Source organism: Pelophylax lessonae (genome assembly GCF_965119305.1).
Source record: "Pelophylax lessonae genome assembly, chromosome: 1".
Classification (NCBI taxonomy): Eukaryota; Metazoa; Chordata; class Amphibia; order Anura; family Ranidae; genus Pelophylax; species Pelophylax lessonae.
The window spans coordinates 436,619,170-436,642,553 of NC_138768.1; the positions used below are offsets into that span (position 1 = coordinate 436,619,170).

Consider the following 23,384-nt stretch of genomic DNA (forward strand, 5'->3'; position numbering starts at 1 on the left):
TTGGCATTCATGGATCCCTCAATGAATAGAGTCAGCAACGACGGTAGTTCCATAACGTCAATTGGGGGGTCTGTGCGGGAAAACCTCAGACCAAACAGGAATAAAAATAATCACCATTCACTATCAACTTCCACAAAACTAAGAGGGGTATATGCAAATGCCAGGAGCCTAGCTAATAAAATGGATGAGTTGGAAATGTTAGTACATGAGGAGGACATAGACCTTGTGGGAATAACGGAAACTTGGTTCGACCCATCACGACTGGCTTGCCAATATCCAAGGGTATTTGGTGTACCGGAAGGAGAGGGTAGGAAAAAGAGGGGGAGGGGTATGTCCATGTCAAGAATAATGTAAGGGTGATAGAGAGGAGTGATATTATGGAAGGGATGAGTATGGAGTTAGAATCCGTGTGGGTAGAACACCATAGGGAAGAAGGGAAAAGTAATTGCGGGGGTTTGCTATAGGCCACCCAACCAAAGGGAGGAGGTAGAGCTGGAATTTATATCACTGTTGGGTAAAGTGGCAAAACTGGGATCAGTCATCATATTGGGGGACTTCAATTATCCCGACATTGACTGGGAAGAGGGGACTACACACTCACAGAAGGCCCGTCTATTCATGGAAACCTTACAGGACAACTACATGTCTCAGTTGGTGGATTCTCCTACTAGAGAAAATGCAGTGCTGGATCTATTGATTACTAATGACCCAGACCTAATCTCGGAGGTGGGAGTCCAGGACAACCTGGGCTCTAGCGATCACAGGATGATCACATTTAGTGTAAGTAAAAATATAACAAGGCAAGTGGGGAACATAAGAACCCTAAACTTCAGAAGGGCAAACTTTCCTAAATTGTGCTCAATGATGGAAAGGGTAAACTGGGACCAAACCCTAGGAGCACTGACCACAGAGGAAAAATGGGAATGCTTTAGGAACATATTAAACAAATGCATCTCGCAGTGCATTCCTATGGGAAATACATTTAGAAGAGACAAAGCCAAACCTGGCTGGCTAAACCGTAATGTTAAAAAAAAAAAAACGTATTATTAGGGGAAAAAAAAAAATGGCCTTCAAGAAATATAAATCAGAGGGCACAGTATCGGCTTTCAAGCAATACAAGGAGGCAAATAAGAAAAGTAAATACGAAATCAAAATGGCTAAAATTAAACTTTGAGAGACAAATAGCGGAGGATAGTAAAAAGAACTCAAAGAAATTCTTTAAATATATCAACAGCAAAAAACTAGAGCAGAGCATATTGCACACATAATTAACGATGATGGGAGGATGGTTACAGAGGACACTGAAAAGGCAACCGTGCTGAATGCTTTTTTCTCGTCAATCTTTATACAGGAAAAGGAGGGGTACACTGACCATGACTGTAGGGTTAGTAGTAATACACAGGACTTGCCGCTATGGCTAACAGAGGGTGAAATCAGGGAAAGGCTGGATAAAATTAACACAAATAAATCACCAGGCCCGGATGGCGTACATCTGAGAGTACTCAAAGAACTTAGTAAGACTATATCTAGACCACTGTTCCTGATCTTTGCTGACAGTATTATGACAGGAAATGTACCAGGGGATTGGAGGAAAGCGAACAGGATACCAAGATTCAAAAAAAGGGCAGAGACATGTCCCGGGAAATTATAGGCCTGTCAGTCTGACATTGATAGTATGTAAACTTCTGGAGGGAATGATAAGGGACTATATCGTAGAGTTTGCTAAAGACAACAACAACAAAAACAACATCAGCAGTAATCAGCACAGGTTTACAAATGGGCGTTCTTGTCAAACCAATCACTTAACATTCTACGAGGAGGTGAGCTGTGAGCTAGATAGGGGGAGACCAGTGGATGTGGTGTACCTGGATTTTGCAAGGGCATTTGATACAGTTCCCCACAAGCGCTTAATATATAAAATAAGGTCTGCAGGCATCGATCGTAAGGTTTGCTCTTGGATACGTAACTGGCTAAAAGGGCATGTCCAAAGGGTGGTAATAAATAGCGCATACTCAGACTGGTCTGAGGTGGAAAGTGGGGTCCCCCAAGGCTCAGTCCTGGGACCAACCCTGTTCAATTTATTCATAAACAGCATTGAGGACAGGATCAGTAGTTCGATATCAGTTTTTGCAGATGACACAATTGGGCAGGGCGATAACTGCACGACATGGAGCAGATATCCTACAGAATGACCTGGACAAAATAGAGTGGGCAACGACATGGCAAATGAGGTTTAATGTGGAGAAGTGTAAGATTTTGCACTTGGGGGACTAAAAACATAAAAGCACAATACACTTTAGGGGGGGGGGGGGGGGGGAGACTTTGGGGGAATCAAAAATGGAGAAAGATCTGGGAGTCTTGGTAGAGGATAGACTAAGCAATAGCATGCAATGTCAAGCGGCAACTGCCAAAGCTGGCAGAATATTAGCATGCATAAAGAAAGGGATGTATTCAAGAGATAAAACTATAATCCTACCACTTTATAAAACTCTGGTCCGACCGCATCTGGTGTATTCTGTCCAGTTCTGGTCAACAGTCCTCAGGAGGGATGTGTTGGAGCTGGAGAGAGTCCAGAGAAGGGTAACTAAACTAATTAGGGGATTGGAGGACCTTAATTATGAGGAGCGTCTGCAATCACTTGATTTATTCTCCCTGGAGACGCCTAAGAGGGGACATGATAGCAATTTATAAATACCTCAATGGTAATCTCAGCATAGAAAAAAAGCTATTCAGTTGAAAGGATTGCATGAGGACTCGAGGGCATACAATGCGATTAGAGGAGAAGCGTTTTAACCTCAGGCAACGCAGGGGGCTCTTTACTGTTAGGGCTACAGGATTGTGGAATTCTCTACCACAAGAGGTGGTTTCTGCGGGAAGTATGGTTGCTTTCAAAAGGCTCTTGGACGTACATCTCAATGATCAGAACATTCATGAGTATGAGAGAGGATTGAGAGAGAGAGAGAGAGGATTGAGAGAGAGAGAGAGAGAGAGAGAGAGAGAGAGAGAGAGAGAGAGAGGATTGAGAGAGAGAGAGAGAGAGAGAGAGAGAGAGAGAGGATTGAGAGAGAGAGAGAGAGAGAGAGGATTGAGAGAGAGAGAGAGAGAGAGAGAGAGAGAGAGGATAGAGAGAGAGAGATAGAGAGAGAGAGGATAGAGAGAGAGAGGATAGAGAGAGAGGATAGAGAGAGAGAGAGAGGATAGAGAGAGAGAGAGGATAGAGAGAGAGAGAGGATAGAGAGAGAGAGGATAGAGAGAGAGAGGATAGAGAGAGAGAGGATAGAGAGAGAGAGGATAGAGAGAGGATAGAGAGAGAGAGAGAGAGAGAGAGAGAGAGAGAGAGAGAGAGAGAGAGAGAGAGAGAGAGAGAGATTTGCCCTGAAGCTGGTGGTGGGATCTCATCTCTTCATCATTACACATAGACTATTGTTTATTTTGCTGCATATAGTTGAGGGAACCATGAATGCCAACATGTACTGTGACATACTGAAGCAGAGCATGATCCCCTCTCTTCGGAGACTGGGCCACAGGGCAGTATTCCAACATAACAACCCCAAACACACCTAAGACAACCACTGCCTTGCTAAAGAAGCTGAGGGTAAAGGCGATGGACTAGCCAAGCATGTCTCCAGACCTAAACCCTATTGAACATCTGTGGGGCATTCTCAAACAGAAGGTGGAGGAGCACAAGGGCTCCAACATTCACCAGCTCTGCGATGTCAATATGGAGGAGCGGATGAGGACTCCAGTGGCAACCTGTGAAGCTCTGGTGAACTCCATGCCTAAGAGGGTTAAGGCAGTGCTGGAAAATAATGGTGGCCACACAAAATATTGACACTTTAGGCCCACTTTGGACATTTTTACTTAGGGGTGTACTCACTTCTGTTGTCAGCGGTTTAGACATTAATGGCCGTATGTTGTTATTTTGAGGGGACAGCAAATTTACACTGTTATACAACCTGTACACTCACTACTTTACATTGTAGCAAAGTGTAATTTCTTCAGTGTCGTCACATGAAAAAGGTATAAAATATTTACAAAAATGTTAGGGGTGTATTCACTTTTAGGAGATACTGTACATAAAATTTTAAAAGGATGCATTTTGCTTGAGTTTTTCTTGTGCCAAAAGGTGCCAATAAAGGCCAAAAAATTCATATTTATTTAAATTCATGATATTAAATTAAAAAGTTGAAAATAATACAAATTATATATATAAAAATATATAGATTTTTAAAATCTGTCATTTCCGGCAAAGGGCATCCTGCATTTTCGGTTTCCGTTTCGGCACCAAAATTTCCATTCGGTGCATCTACGATGTCCTTTATATTCCCTCAATGATGGCTAGGGCCTTTTTGAAATTTAGCGATTACCCTTTGGCACACCCAGGACCCGATTCCTTGTTTTTGATGTTTAGAAAGGTGTTCCAGGTGCTCAGGACATGAATAAAACCCCACAAGTCTGTTTCATGTTATACTGGATCAATGCTCCTTCTGATACTGTGGCTCCTTATCAAGTTTACCCTATGTTTCTGTCTATCACCCAGTCCACCTCTTTGTTACCCCACTTTGTTAGCGGCTATTAACAAGCCAATGATTCTCGGCGTAACATCTTTTACATTATATGAAAAAAAAAAAACTGGGCTAACTTCGGTTTATTTTTTTTTTTTTTTATTCATTAAAGTGTATTTTTTTTTTCCCCAAACATTGCGTTTGAAAGACTTCTGTGCAAATACAGTTTGACATAAAAGATTGCAACGATCACCATTTTAGTCTCTAGGGTCCCACACTCACCAAAGCTCAGTCCCCTCAAGGGGGTTTCAGGCCTGTCAGGAAGGTGGCTCCAACCGGTTCAGCAAACTCAGGGTCCACAACCAAACAACACCTTATTCCCCTTCATTAGCAGAACTATTGGCAGAGCAGGCTTGCTGGGACTTGTGGTGCACCACTGCAGATGCATGAAGAGCAGCAATGAGACGTGCTGAGCAGAAGCAGGTCAAGACAGCTAACTTGTAATAGCAAGTTTGGTAACACAGGAGGATGAAGCAGAAGCCTAGTCAAGACAAGCCGGGTCACATATACATAGACCAAATCCAAACGTTACAAAAACAGCAACACGGAAACCAAAGGGTCAAAACAAGCACCCGGCAAGCATTGTATGCTTTTTTCAGCCGTTGCGTATTTGGAAAGGGTCAAGGACTTTTTTCAAACGCAAAACTTCTTTTTTGGATTTTTTGGTTCAATAGAGAAGCTGCAGAAATGCATGTAGTGCGTTCTTGCTGCAATTATTGTTTTTTTTTTTTTTCTGCCCAACAACAAATTAGCCAAAAAAAAAACCATAAAAAAAAAAAAAAAAATGCAAATCACATCGAAATCGCGTGTGCAAAAAACGCACAGCAAAAAGCACTGCAGAAACGGATCAAAGGCAAACTGCATAGGTGTGAACCGAGCCCTATGCTGGTAATACACATTGATTTTGGGACGAGAATATTCACACGAAAAAACTCCTTGTACAGTTGCGGAATGTCGTTTGAAAAGGTCACTTGCTTTTAACATTCAGTTTTAAAATGAATGCAATTTCTAAACGAAAACCACATACACTGTCTAAAAATTCCTTTGACCAAGAAGTATTCTATTCTGCTCCTTCAAATTTTCTCACCACTATGATCAAAAACAAACGTCAACTTGATCCCACTAACGATTGGAAAATTGAACGAACGTTCTTAAAATGACATTTTTTTGAAGGATGACATTGTTTTTGTATGGCCAGCATAAGTGACAGCAGGCGCAGGGAGCTTTTATCAAGCCACCTGCCTATGATTCTGTCATACATAATATATTACAGCTCGGTCTTAAAAATCTGCAAAACAGTCTAATTTTATTTTATTTTTTTCCTTTAGATAAACAATTTGATTTCTGAGTCTGATAATACTTAACCCGATTAAACCTCTAATTAGTATATCTCTTCTGTCTGTTATTCTCAGAGCGGATTAGAGATTTATAGGTTGGTTATTTACCACTACATATAGATATTTAGGAAACGTTTTTTTTTTTTTTTTTTTTTTAGGAAACTTTACACCACACTTTTTTTTTCTAAGGTTATCTGATTTATCAAAACAATAATCTGCCATCCATTATGAAAATAATCGTTAGTTGCAGCCCTAAATGCCACCATGTCCATCCCTTTATGACTACAGTGTCCCCATCTACTGATGGCTACTTCCAGCAGGATAATGCACCATATCACAAAGCTCAAATAATTTTCCCACTGGATTCTTGAACATGACAATGAGGTCACTGTACTCCAATGGCCTCCACAGTCACCAAATCTCATCCAATAGAGCACCTTTGGGATGTGGCAGAACAGGAGATTCTCATCATGGATGTGCAGCTGACAAATCTGCAGCAATTGCGCAGTGCCATCATGTCAATATGGACCAAAATCTCTGAGGAATGTTTCCAACACCTTGTTCAATCTATGCCACAAAGAATTAAGGCAATACTGAAGGCAAAAGAGGGTCCAAGTCGGTACCAGCAAGGTGTACCTAAATAAGTGGTCAGGGAGTGTAGGCCAGCGATGTCAGAGAGAAAGCATATAGCTCAGCATTATGAAAGAGCATATGAGTCAGTACTTTGAGAGAACATAGGGGTGAATACTAAAAATACAAATGCTCAATTTGCTTGCAAATACTGACTTTCTAAAAGTCGTACCCATTCTCACATTCCATGTAGCAACAACCATACCTCTTGAGAGGTTGCTAAAGCCTTAGAATTGCAGGAAAGAGATTAGGGGGGCATTTATCTTCACAACGTGGAAAAAAAAAAAGTGTCAACTCATAGTTGTGGGGATGATTTCTAAAAATTAAAAAAGGAAGGGAAAAAAAAAAAAAAAAGACTTGCTACCAAAAGCTCAACTGTCTTGTAAGTTGCCTAACTGTTTAACAACCCACTACACCCCATTTTCGAACACAGTTCAACAATGTGAAAAAGGGATGTGTCGTGAATTGTGCTTATTCCTAAGAGCGGCACAAAAATACATTTCACAGAACACCAAACACCAAATATTTTACAAACATCTCTCTGTGAGCTCCTGGGCATGTATAGCATTGTTTTGTTTTTAATTTTTAAAACAGTTTGTACTTCATAACCGTACATGTGAATTTGTAACTGTACGAGTGAGACAACATACACGATATTGAACACTACTATTGAATTAAGTCAAGTTGGAACAAACCATAGCTTTTAAAATTCAACAACAGTTTCTAGAAAGTAAAATTGACAGAAAAATAGAGGGGGTGGCCATAACCCTGTTAGGATGCCCAGTACCCCTGTCTATTATCGCTAGGCAGAAGGTCCTAAATCATGAGAGCAACACTATTGATACAGTTTGTGTTTAGACAAGATGGAGATTGATAGGTATTAAAGAGTCCGAGACAGAGGTACATTGCAAGCAATTTAAGCAATAGTAAAAAAAAAAAAAAAAACAAAACACACTACAATGGCATAACTGAATTGAACAGAACAACAATCATCGATGTGCAGCAACTTTCCTCCTAATGCAATGAGTTACAGAGATAAACTGATGGGGTGGCATGTATTTCACCAGGGGTGGCATGTATTTCACCAAGCAGAGAGTGGAGTTTTGTCATCACAGAGTATAGGTAACCTTTCAGGGTATTTCTAAGCATCCCACTATACCCTTCGATTTTTCCGTATTATTGGTATTCCTAAAGGTGATCATGATTACGCAGTTGGTCTTGCAGACACTTCTGAGCGCAGGTAATATGACCAGGTGCAAATTTTTCTACTTTTATACGCAAGTCTTTGGTTCTCAAGGTGTCTATTTTGTCAATTAGGAAAAGCCTGCAGAGGGTTGCTTTAAGGTCTTCTGTAGGGGGGGGGGGGGTTAAGCTGAGGGTATGGCTTTTTTTCCCTTCAATGGGCAGTGGATTTCTCATTCAGTCAGTTTCTTCTGTGATTCCACGATTCGTTTTGGGACAATGTAGTAGGAATTTATATGGGCAAAGAGGTCTAGCAAACCCTTCTAGTCTATTCACATATTGAATTTTCTATAGAAGGGCAATGCTAACATAAACGGGTTAACATTGGACCAGTCCATTTGGCATTTTAGACATTCACATAACCATGTACTTGATAAGGACTAGAGAGGGAGGTTGAAGATCTAGTGGGCACTGTGCAGAACTCTAAACTGGATATCCCTCAGACTGATATCTCACTCAGAAGCACTTTGGAAGTACACATTCAGCCATAGTGGATGCAAGGCCAGGTTTCTTCCAACGGCAGGTTAAAAAAGGTCGCCCATTTGTTAACAAAACCTTGTTAGAGGGGGCTATTCAAATAGGTTCCCCTGCATAAAAACGGATAGAACCAGGACAAGTTACATTTTTCAAAGGGTATTTCCGGGAACCATTTAAGCCTGGGTGTAGTCTGAGGTTAAATGAGGCTTCCATGACACAGTTAAGAAAGCTCTTAAAATTGTGCATATTGGAGGAGGTGCAACTCGGGTTTGTTATATTTCTGTCTGAGCGTAGAAAAAGGTAGTAAAGAGCCACAATAATTTAAAATGTTATGAATTTCTGTTATACTACTATGATGCTATATATGGAAAGCAAGGGATTGTGTCCCACAGGGGAAATCAGGTGATGAAATTAGCAGCAGAAGTGGGATAGGGTCCTTAGATTTTAAGTATCTTTCCCACTTCCCTGCTTGCAAGAAAGGTATCTTATGAGTATGGAGAGTTTGGAATGAGGTGTATAAAAGATAATTTGTGTAGATAGCAAGGATCATTGCTCCACACAGAGGCTGCAGAAGTATAGAAAAAGGTATTATAGGCCCAGTCTCTAGCATGTCATGCTAGGCAAGCTAAATTGTATAGGCGTAAGTTTGGCAGGTTAACGTAGGCATTCCACAAGCATTGGTCAAGATGTCTGAAGATCTTCCTATAGTACTTCTTTTGCTGTTTCCTCATTGCTGGGTAGAAGGTCATTGCTTGGTCGGCTCTGTCGACACCTCCCATCGCGTTGTTGTAGTTAATCACTACTTGTGCCTTCATGACTTCTTTCCCACCTTTCCTGCGTACCGTAACAGTGGAGGTGCTATGCACTGTACTCATTAGGCACACATCTTACTATTATATGCCCAGTCTCTAGCATGTCGTGCTAGGCAAGCTAAATTGTATAAGCGTAAGTTTGGCAGGTTAACCTCCCTGGCGGTCTAATAAGGTCAGAATTTTTGATCTAAAAGCGGTACATTGTTTTGCATGGAGATCTGTTTTATATTTTAGGCCTGTAATTATTAGGACTAACCCACTTAAATCTATCCAAACAAGAGTCTAGTAGACTTTCCGGGTATGATCAAATTTGAAACACGAAATCATACATTTTATTCAATAATATAATCAAATCAAAAACACTGTAATGTGTTCAAACAAGGGATGCGATATTACTAGTCACTGTAATAATGGTTTAGTAAACATCTCGGGTATAAACGATTTTGAAACATGGGACTGCACAAATTCCAACGTCACAATCAGGACAATGGAACCTGGTTTCCTTTCTTATTTTCCTTCCACTGTCATCTCTCTTCAAGCATCAAACCACGCACATCCTTGTAGGTGCTGACTTTTTTTCAGTTGGTGGGATGTAGTCCATGAAGTGACGACCAGTCAGGTGTTTCGGGTTGACAACGCCAACAGCACGAAGTTAAGATCTATTCCCAACCATTGATGGTGTTTGGTGATTCAGAAAGATACGTTCGGCAACTTTCCAAATGAAGTCCGAATAAATCACAGGCTTGTCACTTTTTTTGAGCAGAATGTAGGCATTCCACAAGCATTGGTCAAGATGTCTGAAGATCTTCTTATAGTACTTCTTTTGCCGTTTCCTCATTGCTGGGTAGAATGTCATTGCTTGGTAGGCTCTGTCGACACCTCCCATCGTGTTGTTGTAGTCTATCACTACTTGTGGCTTCATGACTTCTTTCCCACCTTTCCTGCGTACCGTAACAGTGGAGGTGTTATGCACTGTACTCATTAGTGCCATCATTTTGTCTTTCTGCCAGGCAACCATTTCTCCGGTCTTGAGCTTTTTTTTACCAATCATTGGCGGCATGTCGAGACGGTTAGCCCTTATGGTTCCATAGGCATCAGTTTTGTTTTGCAGTAGAGCCTCAAAGTTCAGGAGATGTATAAAAGTTGTCAGTTGTTACACAATAGCCCTGATTTAGCAATGGCTCAAATAGTTAAAGAACAGTAAATGTTGTCATTCCATAATTGCTGTATGTTTGATCGAATTTTGTTCCTTTTCCAGTGTAAATCACTCAATTCCATATGTAGCCAGTTGACGATTCGCATAGCATGTAGGATTTTATGCTAAATTTTGCCCTCTTTGATGCAATGTATTGCACCCAGCTGAGCCTTCCATTGTAAACCATTAGACTTTCATCTATGTTGATGTCTCTTTCTGGCACATAGCTCAGTTGGAAATCTTGTAGAATCATTTGATATACTTCCCAAATTTTCTTCAGTTTTGGTGCAGGATGAGTAGTTTCATCAAATTCTTTTGAGATATTTCATTATGACGGAAAATCTGTACTCTGACATGACCGTGCCAAAGAATGGAGTGGCAAGTAATGTATTGGTTGTCCAATACCACTTCTGCAGGGGTTCCCCCACCACTCCCTGAAGAATTATTATAGTTCCCACTTACTGCATCTTGAATACTTCTGATGCCAATTGTTGCTCTTTGTACCGGTTTGTCTTGCTAACAATTTTTTCAATAGCTTTAACTTCAGCTTTTTCACAGATGGCATCAAGTTACCATCCAAAATTTGCTGAAATTTTATTGAATCCATTTTTCCTTCTACTCGTGAGATGTTCCCTGTGCCACTGGCTGCAATACAACCCCAAAGCATGATTGATCCACCCCCATGCTTAACAGTTGGACAGAGGTTCTTTTAATTAAATTCTGTGCCCCTTCTTCTCCAAATGTACCTTTGCTCATTCCGGCCAAAAAGTTCAATTTTAACCTCATCGGTCCTCAAAACATGTTTCCAAAATGCATCAGGCTTGTCTACATGTTTATTTGCAAAGTTCAAACGCTGATTTTTGTGGTGAGGACGTAGTAGAGGTTTTCTTCTGATGACTCTTCCATGAAGACCATATTTGTACAAGTATCTCTTTATAGTGGAATAGTATACCACAACTTCAGTGTCTGCCAGATCTTTCTGGAGGGATCGTGCAGTCAAACGTGGGTTTTGAATTGTTTTTCTCACAATCCTGCGAGCTGTCCTGTCTGATATTTTCCTTGGTCTTCCAGATCTTGCTTTAACTTCCACTGTTCCCGATGACTGCCATTTCTTAATTACATTCCGAACAGAGGATATTGACATCTGAAAACGCTTTGCTATCTTCTTATAGCCTTCTCCAGCTTTGTGAGCGTCAACTATTTTCAGTTTCAGTTTTCTAGACAACTGCTTAGAAGATCCCATGGTGCTGATTGTTGGGGCAAGGTCAGATGAGTCTGGGCATTTAAAACCTTTGAGATTGACATTACCTGGTCTTCCCAGACAATGATTGAGAACAATCCATGACACTGGCAGGTCTCAGCCTTGCAAAGGGGGCAGTGCATGCTATAAATTCTGCAGGGTGCCCAAACTTTTGCAGATGCCATTTTTTTTGTTTTCTGTAGTTTTGAAAGTGTCAATGATGGAAATAAAATCTAACTTTTGTTGACATATTATAAGAATGTCTAATCTGTAATTTGATGCCTTTTGGAGATTTTTCCATCTTTCCTTGTCTTCTTTATGCACATTAATACAAATTTTTACCTGGGGTGCCCAAACTTTCGATCCCCACTGTACATAAAGCTAAGGAATTGCCCCTGAAATCCCATACATTACACTTCAAAGCCATTGCAAATTGACATTGCCAAAGCCCTTCCCCGCGTCCAAGGTTAACAGTACCTGACCGGTAGAAGCACTCCAGCACCATGATCAGTTTCAAGACATTTCTCAGTGACTACAAAATGACAAAAGCGGTCTGAACTAGAGGGATCAAATTTGGTAATATTGTAGCAAGCCTATTGGTCATCAGTTTAGACAGTGTTTTGAAATTCTGATTAAGCAGACATAACCTTTTCCAAAATCTTCAGTGAGATCTAGAGTATGCTTTAGAAGTCTAGCGATTGTCATTAACAGGAATAAAAACTGCTCCGTAGTACCCTAGATGGGGATATGTTCACTCATGCCAAGACAGACCAGACACAGCCATTTACCTCTTGATGTTGCCCTAGCACTAGATTAAAGTGATTGTAAACCCCTGACTAGAGCTGCACAATTCTGGATGAAATGAGAATCACAATTTTTTTGCTTAGAATAAAGATCACGATTCTCGGCGTAACTTCATCTTTTAAATTACACAAACCAAAATTAGGCTAACTTCACTGTTTAGTTTTTAGAATTTTTTGAAGTGTTTTTTTTTTTCCCAAAAAATTGCGTTTGAAAGATCGCTGCGCAAATAAAGTGTGACATAACTAGCAAAAAAATACTGATTTTAACTTGTAAGCAACAAATGTCAGAAAAAGGCTCAGGCCCGTTTCACGTGATTAGACCGATCGGGCCTGCCTGTCCCTTTTTAAGGCAGACCCAAACAGGCCAACTTCTGACCTCTATGGGGAGGCGGATGTCAGCAGACATGTGTCTGCCGACACCTGCCTGGCATCTGATCCGACATTCGTCCAGGCTGTCTGTTTTCATCTGATTTCTCCATAGAGGAGAGCAGGACTCCGACTGGTCTGTTACTGCACAATGAGCGGAGATGGACCTATCATCTGCCTGCTCAGCGGGAATCAATGAAGCGATCCCTGCTGAGCAAGTGGATTCCGTCAAAATGGATCCGCCCCATGTGAGCGGGGCCTTAGTCATTAGGTGGTTAAACTGACCTCATTTGCAGACAGAAGTTCATCCCTTTGATCTCTAAAAGAACCAAATGATACAATCTTTTTTTCCCCCCCATCTCTCAGAGCGAAGCACTGTTGTGATAAAAAAAAAAAAAAGCAGCTGACAAAGTTTGACAGCTGTGAGCAGAGAACTGCTCTTCACTTGTTACACGAATCGTGGAAAATGCTGGATTAAGATCGTGAGGGGGGGTTGAATCGAGATTGCGATTTTTAAACGATTAACCGTGCAGTTCTACCTCTGACATGGAAACTCATGTCCTTTTATAGTATGTACTTGTCTCAATCGAAAGCACTGATTTTTCTCTGCTGTCTACTATGCCCTATCTCTGCAGTTAGTGTGATGTCAGGCTGCTGAGAAAAATCCTTTGATCTGTGTGTTTTACAAGGCTGTAGATGATAGAAGGCTGCGGATAAACAAACAGGTACGGCTTATGCAGGAGGATTCGTCTTACCCTTGTTTATCACCTGAGGTTAGTCACTTCAGTGGGTATATGTAAGGGTTTACAACCACTTTAAGGCAAATTATATTTAATTGACTAGACCCACAGGGTTAGGAGGTGTGTAGATTATCAGGATCATGTGACTTACATTTAAGATCAGTTTAAGAAGTTTCTACACTCCTTCAGGAATATTTCCGACCTAAGGTGCATCAATCTACTTGAAGCTATTCTTGTATTTCCCATGACTTTAAAAATGGAGAAAAACAGCTCCAACATTAAGAAAGCATGCGTTTACAGGACTTTAAAGAAGGTAGAAAACAGGTATTAATTAACTTGAAAAACAAACCTTCACTTAGACGTCTGCAGCCTTCTAGGTTCAACTGAATACTCGCATCTCCATCTTCTTTTGCGCTTCCTAACAGCATCCAATTTTCAACACCACTTTGCTCACTATCTGATGTTAAAAAGCCTTCATCATTGGCTTCTTCCTCATCTGAGCTTCCTCTGATCACTAGAACTTCCTGGACAAATCCAGCTTTGTAACTTTTACTGGAGTTGAGAGGTTTTGACTTTCTCTCTTTTGACACTTTTGTTTCAGTTGTAAAAATTTTAGGGGTAGACTGATTTGTGGGTTGATTAATTGTTCCAAAAAATTTCCCTCTGGTTTTGGAAACATTCACACTGTCTTCATCCAAACTGTCAGACAGGATGATAACTGCAGAGGAGTCAGAGATTCTGATCTCATCGCTGTCGGAAATGATTATTACACCGGTATTCTTTTTTGTCAAGCCAGCTTTCAAATGTTGCGTTTCCTCCGAAGTTCCATCAGTTTTCTCTAAATATTCTGTGCTTGTTTCGTTAAGATTCTGGCAATAATGCACTTGGCTATAGAGGTTGAATTCCACCTCACTGTCAATACTCTCATCACTAGAAGAGTCTTCATGATACAGCTCATCCTCATATGCGGCAACATCCTCTTCATTATTAAACATGTTGAGGAACTTTCTGCAAAATGTACGGATACAAATTAGTATATTCTAGAGACGCTTATATGGGTAAACTTTCCTTAACAAAATTAACCATAACAATTAGGGCTCATTCACACTATATGTGCATGAAAACTGATGGGAAAACCATGCAGATTTCACTTGCAGAGACATCAGTTTCACATCAATTTTCATGTGCGTTTCAGTAAGTTTTTATGCATGTTGACATCAGTTTTCATGCGCATCATTTGTCCTGTTCGCACTAATGTTGATTTCATGTCATTATTTTTTCCCATGTAGAAAACTGCATACACATTTCAGATACCTGCACATAAAAAAAAAATCTGCACGTTGTGGTGTGAGCATGTCACATATAGAACTTCTAGATTGTGAGCGCTAACGAGCAGGGCCTCTAGTTCCTCCTGTATTGAATTGTATTGTAACTGTATTGTCTTCCCTCACATTGTAAACTGTTGGCGCTATATAAATCCTGTATAATAATTGTTTTCTTTGACCCCCTGCAGAATGTGTGAAGAAAAAAACTGAATTTTTGTAAAATCTTACCGTAAAATTCCTTTCTCCGAGTCCTCCGACAGTCGTCGCCACTTCATAATCTTCACTAATGGGATAATTGACCTTTGCTCCGCAGGAGTAGCTAGGCAACAAGATTTGTTAATATCAAAGCTTTTAGCATATCACACCCCTAGGGGGTGGTCCCCTCAGTCAATACCTCCCTGCTTCCAGCATTCTCAACTCAGTTTCAGTAGCATAGCAGTAGAGTACATAAACAAACCCCAAAAGAGGGGCAGGGGCGGCGACTGTCGGAGGACTCAGAGAAAGGAATTTTACGGTAAGATTTTAAAAAAATTCCGTTTTCTCTTACGTCCTCCGACAGTCGCCGCCACTTCATAATCTTCACTAATGGGGACGTCCCAAAGCAGTGTAGACATGAGGGGTGGGAAAAAACGCAGCCGCGCATAAAGCAACGCAGTACCCACATCAGAGAAAGGAACCTTACCAAAGTAAGAGAACCAACCTGGCAACAGGAAAACGTGCTCAACAGGAGCAACAACCCAGGAAGAACAAGCAACCCAGGGGTAAAAACACCCCAACAGCCAAGGGCCCAAACAAGGGACCCTAAGGCACTGCCGCACTAAGAACCTTACGGCCAAAGGAAGCATCTGCCGATGCCTGAACATCCACTTTGTAAAATTTTGAGAAGGTGTGAACAGACGACCAATTCGCCGCCTTACACACCTGGGCCACAGAAGCCTGATGACGATAAGCCCAAGACGTACTCAGAGATCTGGTAGAGTGCGCCTTCACAGGGAAAGGAGGAACCTTCCCCCTCAAAGCATAGGCTTGCACAATGATTTGTCTGATCCATTTGGCGATGGTAGCAGCCGACGCCGCCATGCCCTTCCGAGGTCCCTCTGGAAGGACGAATAGGGAATCCGACTTGCGAAAGGACTTAGTCGATGACAGGTAAACCCTGATCGCCCGAACATCCAAGGCATGCAAAGCCACCTCCTTCGGATGCTTAGGCTTCGCGCAAAGCGAAGGCAAGACAATGTCCTCATTCAGGTGAAACTCTGAGATCCTTTTCGGAAGAAAAGATGGGTTAGGTCGCAAGACCACCTTATCCAAGTGAATCACCAAGTAAGGAGAACTGCAGGACAAAGCCGCCAGCTCCGACACCCTGAGAGCCGAAGTGATCGCCACCAAAAAGGCAACCTTTTTGGACAGCAGAGACAACGAGATCTCCCTGATCTTTTCAAAGGGAGCCTGTTGTAACACGGACAGAACCAAGTTCAAGTCCCATGGAGGCAAAGGTTCCCTCCTAGGAGGGGCCAAATGTCGCACCCCCTGAACAAAGGTGCTAATCTGAATTAGACGCCACTGGGCACTGAAAAAGAACGGCCAGCGCAGAAATCTGACCCTTAACTGTGGCCAGCGCCAAACACTGGTCCACTCCAGTTTGGAGGAAAGCCAACACTCTCGACACCGAGTATGAGCGAGGGGAATACCCCCTGGACTCACACCAGGCAAAGTACGCTTTCCAAGTACGGTAGTAAATTTTTCCAGAAGAGGCTTTTCTAGCCTTGATCAAAGTGGGAATGACCTCAGGGGAGAGACCCCTATCCTTCAGGACCTGGCTTTCAACAGCCAGGCCGTTAAAGCCAGCGACTGTAAAGCAGGATGGAAGATCGGCCCTTGAGACAGGAGATCTTCTCGAAGCGGCAGACGCCACGGAGCGTCGACTGCCAGATTTACGAGGTCTGCGTACCAAGACCGGCGAGGCCAGTCCGGTGCCACCAGAATCACCGCGTGCGGTTCCGAGGCCAATCTGCGAAGCAGCCTGGACAGCAGTTGAAATCGGTGGAAAGGCATACATTAGACGATACTGATGCCAGGGCGCCACTAACGCGTCTGAGGCGTCTGCCCGAGGATCGCGCGTCCTTGCCACGAACCTTTCCACCTTGTTGCTCAGACGAGACGCGAACAGGTCCACATCCGGAAGACCCCACTTCGCGCACAACATCTGGAAGACATCCGGGTGAAGGGACCATTCCCCCTGGTCCAGGGTCTGGCGACTCAGATAGTCCGCCTGCCAGTTCTCCACCCCCGAAATGTGTACAGCCGATATCGCCGGGACGTGCGTCTCGGCCCACGACAGGATGCTGTTTACTTCCCGAGCAGCACGGGCACTCCTGGTGCCCCCTTGACGGTTGATGTAGGCCACCGTTGTGGCATTGTCCGTCTGAACCCGAACCGGACGGCCCTGAAGCCGTTCCGACCAATGCAGAAGGCAAAGTTTTATCGCTCGCAATTCCAGAATGTTGATCGGAAGGGAGGATTCCTCCTCCGACCAAGTTCCCTGGGCGGACAGAACGCCCAGAACACCACCCCACCCCGACAGGCTGGCATCCGTGGTGATCACCGTCCACGACAAAGGACGAAAGGACTTGCCCCCCGACACCGCCGGGGACTGGAGCCACCACAAAAGACCCCTTCGGGTGTGGCGGCTCAACGAAATCCGCAGATCCAGAGATTGCGGACGCCCGTCCCACTTGGCCAAGATCTCCGCTTGAAGACCCTGCGTGTGAAACTAGGCGAAGGGAATCACCTCGAAAGCCGAGACCATTAGACCAAGACATCTCATACATGTCCAGAGGGACAAGCGCTGAGTGTCCCCGAGGGACCCGACCTCGTCCTGAAGTGTCCGGAGCTTGTCTTCCGGCAGGAAGACCTTCGCTTGAGCAAAGTGCAGGATCATCCCCAGGTAGGGAAGACGAACCGACGGACACAACGTTGATCTTGGAAAATTTATCGTCCAACCAAACTCCTGCAGAGTCTGCATCGTGGCGGACAAGTCATTCACCAGGCCCTGACTGGTCGCAGACCGAAGCAAGCTATCGTCCAGATATCCCAAGACAGAGACGCCCTGGGCCCTCAATAAAGCCAGGACCGGCGCAAGCACCTTGGTGAAAACCCGCGGAGCCGAAGCGAGACCGAAGGGTAACGCCACGAATTGGTAATGATCCTCCGCAATGGCGAATCGAAGGTACCTCTGGTGACCCTCGAAAATGGGGATGTGAAGGTACGCATCCTTCAGATCGATGGAGGCCATGAATTCCCTCGGACTCAGGGCAGCCACCACTGAGCGCAGGGATTCCATGCGGAACTTGCGAACCCGCACAAAGCGGTTCAGAGCTTTCAAGTCCAGAATCGGACGCACTTTACCCTCCTTTCTGGGCACAGTGAACAGATTGGAATAGAACCCCTGAAATCTGTCCCGATGAGGCACCGGAACCACCACTCCCTGGGCCCACAGATCCCGCACCGCCAGGTGCAGATCCTGCAAACGCTCCGGAGACAGCTGAAGATTTGAGGGAAAAAATCTGCCCGCCGGCCGAGAAACTCGATCTTGTATCCAGATCGAACGATTTCCTGAACCCACCTGTCCCGAATGCGGGCCAGCCAGGGTTGAAGAAAACCGAGCAAACGTCCCCCCACCCCAGAACCGGGTGAGGGCGCCCCTTCAGGCCGAATTGGTATGGGCAGCGGACCCGGACTGACCGGACTTCTGCTTACCTGCCCACGGCTTCTTCTGGGAGCCTTGGCCCTTGAAGGGCTTGCCCTTGTATTGCGACCGAAAGGCACGAAAGGACCCCTGAGAGGGCCTAAACGAGGTATTCTTCTTACCGCGTACAAACTTATTCTTGTGAGTTTGGGGCAAGAGAGAGTGCTCTTACCCCCGGAAATTCCCTTTATCAGAGAATCCAAAGACTCGCCAAAAAGGCAAGATCCCGCGTAGGGAAGATTAGCTAGAGTCTTGCGAGAAGATTGGTCAACTGACCAACATTTCAGCCATATCAGGCGACGGTTCAACACCGCTACACTGGAGAGGCGTGCAGCCAAAGGGACTAAATCCAAGTCCGCATCGCACAAATACATGACACCCTGATGAATTTGATCCACCATAGCCAACGTTGTCGGCGGAGCAGAGTCAGCCACCAGGGTGCGCCTGAGCACCTGCGTCCAATCCGCAATAGCTTGGGCTGCCATAATGGAAGCAAAAATAGGCTTCAGCATAGAACCAGCAACCGTATAAGTATGACGGGGGAGAGACTCCAATCTTGTAAGATTCTGGTACCTTCGGTACCCTTCCAGCCCATTATTTCCGCATTGCGTTCCACCATAGGTAGGTGGAACGCATATAGCTACCTGTCCCTTTAATTCTCATGACGTTATCACTAGGCGCCGCTCTGAGCGGCTATTTCAATCGCCGGCTTCCACTCACAAGGCGTTCGTGCAAGCCACCTGTAATGCAGCCATACCTGACGCTACTTGATCTTCCTCCAGCTATTTCCCCAATATCTGGATAGACCGGAGTCTCGCTACTTGATCCTGTATCTCGCTACTGATCCTGTATCTCGCTACTGATCCTGTATCTCGCTACCGGACCCCTCACCTCTCTAAACCAACTAAGTGATAAGTACCCCGCAGGGGATTCCTTCCTATCAACTTACACTATCTACTCTTGCATACTAAAGACTGTTGCTATCTATACATTATTGGTTCTATCATCTGCACTGTTACATAGATTGCTAGCTCTTGATTCTACTACCATCTATATCCTAGTCTCACTACTTGATCCTGTATCTCGCTACTGATCCTGTATCTCGCTACATGATCCTTATCTCACTACCGGACCCCTCACCTCTCTAAACCAACTAGTGATAAGTACCCCACAGGGGATTCCTTCCTATTCTATGCATTACTATTTCTATCATCTGCACTGTTACATAGATTGCTAGCTCTTGAGTCTACTACCATCTATATCCTTGCACTAAGTTAGCATCTCCTGTACACTTCATCTGCTGTCCCCTACCACCTGTTACTTGTACATGATTGCTAACCTATCTGCATACTATCTATCACCATCTGCTAACACTCCTGAACATTACTATTGAGTGCTTATCATTGCTATCACTACTCACGCCTGTCCTTTCAGCACATCACCTCTATACTATCGTATACAACCTATCACTCCAGGAACATCTTATCTTCGTGTCTGTATATTTGCATGCTGAAGCAGGCTGGGCCACAATGATGAGTCTGGAGAGTTGGATATGGTGATTCAACACATCTCTACATGACTACTGAGTGGAAATTCTGCAGCTGCAAATCCAGTTCACTAAACAAACGCCGGAGCATTACAAATCTCCTGTCCGTAGGGTCCCGGAACACCGGGGTATCCTCAGCAGGAATCGCAGTAGATTTATTCAAAACTGCCACCGCGTGATCCACCTGAGGCGGCACACACCAACGCTCATCAGTGGTGGGTGTAAACGGATAACGCAGCTTGAACTTACTTGGCACAGTAAAAGGCTTCTTTAAATTGCGCCATTGCTCATCAACAGCGCGCTGAAATTCCGCAGGGCAGGGAAAAACCTGCGCGGATTTGCGTTTCCTTTTCGTCCCATAAGAGGACATCAAAGCAGGAGGACATGGTTCATCCTGCAGATGCAGTGTTTCCTTGATAGAAGTAATCAGCTCATCCATGAGTGCAAGCTCTTCAGGCGAGCCAGGGGGAGAAGTATCAACTCCTTCTACCTCAGCCTCCCCCTCAGACCCCACAAGGTCCAGAGATGAACTAGACCCTGAGAAGGGCACTCCAGCCATAGCAGCCCCATCGCCCTCTGAATCAGAGGAAATAGATAATCTGGGCAGTTTTGCGGATCGATCAGCCATAAGCATCTGCACCTGAGAAGCCAAGGTTGCTACAACAGCAGCCAGATCAGCCCCTTCGGGGGATGCAGCAGCCCCTTGGCCCCCCACCAGGGTGGGAGGAAACTTGCAATCCTGAGAATCCATGCCCCAGTATCAACTGAAATAAAGTACTGCCCCTTTAAGACCACGGCGAGCGCAGCCCACCGCACACTACTGTATGTACCGACCCCCGCAGGGATAAGGAGCACAGAGCAAGGAAATACAGGATAAGGAAGGTAAAAACCTGGAGAGACCACACAGGCTGCTGCCACCGATCGCTGTTCCAGATCAAAAGGAAGTGATGCAATGACTGACCGCCCTATATAGCCTAGGAGGCTTCACAAACATGGCCGCTCGGCTGAGGGAATCAAGGCAATAAGAAAATGTGCTCGCAGGAGCGATCGCCGCCAAAATGGCGGCGTTTGGCGCCAAAACCCGCGCTGTACCACACAGGGCCGGTCACCACAGTTTGCCGAGAAAAATGGCGGGCCGCATCAGCAGTCACCGCACAGCATGTCTGAGCCCAGTCTGCCCCATACATCACACACAGCAGAGGGGGAGAGCCCCCCCGCAGCCCACAGAAAGGCAGCTATTCCACACAGGAATCTGACAGGGAGCTCAGCACTTACACAGACATGCAGGGTCACACAGTCACAGACTGACACCCAAACAGACAGGTCCCCACATAGAAATTTACTTACCAGTCCGGATGGCGTGGGGAGCCCTCTCTAGCGACCAAACCGCTGTACTGACGACAGGGAGTGTCGCAGCCAGGACGCAGTGGACTGCGGTGCGAAACCGCAAATGGCGTCCGGTGAGGTAGCCACCTCACAGGCAGCATCCCTGCAGCGAACAGGGATGGGTCGTTCAATATGCCAGGAAAAACCTGAGCTGAACGCTCGATGGCAGGCTGGGGAAACCCCTGGCTCTCAGCCCTGGGATCCAGGGTGGCCAGTCCGAGACCCAGCTCCGCATGATCTATCTTCATCCGAAGAAAACTAAACTAAATGCTGAGAAAAAAACAGCTAAGTAAAAGAAAGAGAAAAACACTTGAAATAAAATCAAAAAAGGATAGAAGGCTGAGACTGAAAGCCCCAGCACAGGAACAGCCAGCTACTCCTAAGCTAGGCAATTGAAAACTGAGTTGAGAATGCTGGAAGCAGGGAGGTATTGACTGAGGGGACCACCCCCTAGGGGTGTGATATGCTAAAAGCTTTGATATTAACAAATCTTGTTGCCTAGCTACTCCTGTGGAGCAAAGGTCAATTACCCCATTAGTGAAGATTATGAAGTGGCGGCGACTGTCGGAGGACGTAAGAGAAACTGAAGTTTCTGCACCATGGTGATGTTATCAGATTAAAGAACATTTCTCTATGAATGTTTTAAAAACATGTCTACGATTTTCTAAATTTATATGTACTCATATATGTGCACTAAAAATGGCCAAGTCATGGTTGCTGCCACACATGTTCCAATGTCACTTATCAGAAACCCACAAACCTTAGATTAACATTAAGGCACCTCCACACTACATAGTATTCACATTGCCTCTGGGCATCTGAATCCCAATAGGTCACACAGCAGTGATGTAGGGGCCAGGGGATGGAACCACGGAGTTCAGCCAAGGCAGCTATTTAAGGGCTTGTTCTGACATGTCTCTTAAAAGGAATCCTAAAATAGGTCACAGTGAGCAACAGTACTGCCAGGCAAATGCAACATGTGGTTTAATTTTTGTGTGGCCAATAAAAATTGACCATTACTTTGTTGGCTATTTTAGCCAAGACTCTGTCAAACTTGAGTCACAGACCTGCATACAAATTAATTTTTATAAAAGTGTCAGCATTCCTTCTCTATATATCTGTTCTAGGTCAAAGACTGCCACCATTTTTATCTTGGTGTTAGGAACATTCATCAGAAGTGACATTCATCAGAAGTGACGTACTTATAGCAGAGGAACGAGACAGCGGACAGAAATGACACTTAGTACACTTATTAAGACAAGTATACACTATAGAGGGATATGCTTTGTTCATATTTCGTGTCTGAGTTTTAGAAGTAAAAACTGACCACACCAAGCAGAACACAGTGATCAGTTCTCTAGCTAAGCTGGGAACGAAGTGTACTCTCCCCCAATGATCAGTTTGGTCCTGACATGCCCCTGCTGCACAGCCATTCACTGGGAAGCTCAGTCTGCCATTTCTTCTCCTCCCCCAGCTCGAAGGCCCCTTTCACACAGGCGGACCGTTCAGATCCGCCTGTCCGTTTTTTTGGCAGATCTGAAAGGTCCCCCCATGCATTCCTATGGGGCATCGGATGTCAGCGGAGACATGTCCGCTGACATCCGACCCGATCCGATCCGTCAAATCTGGACGGATGGAAACCCTATTTTCCATCCGTCCAGCGGATCAGATCAGATGGGATCGGGTGAGAACGGACTGATGGTCCGTTCCCATCCGATTTCCCCCATAGAGATGCATGGGGAACTGTCAGCTGTGTCTCCGCACACAGCGCGGAGACACAGCTGCCCTCCTGCTGCTCAGCGGGGATCGGCGGCTCGATCCCCCGCTGAGAAAAACGGACTCCGTCCAACGGACGGAGTGTGTGAAATAGCCCTTATGCAGCTGAGAACAGAGGGAATGTGAAAAAAAAAAACACTTTTCATTCCTATTTTAAACTGAATGAGCTGTTTTACAAAGTGATTGTTATTCTTAT

General features: G+C 44.5%; 1 protein-coding gene across 1 annotated transcript in view; it reads right to left on the reverse strand.

Annotated features, from left to right (window-relative positions):
• The window catches only part of ZCCHC7 (zinc finger CCHC-type containing 7), a 391,569-nt gene that overhangs the window by 364,552 nt on the left and 3,633 nt on the right, over positions 1-23,384 (reverse strand). Inside the window, exon 2 of the mRNA XM_082243866.1 lies at positions 13,757-14,415. Within this exon, the coding sequence (XP_082099992.1) occupies positions 13,757-14,402 (646 nt within the window). The 5' untranslated portion in view covers positions 14,403-14,415. The remainder of the gene's footprint in view (positions 1-13,756; positions 14,416-23,384) is intronic.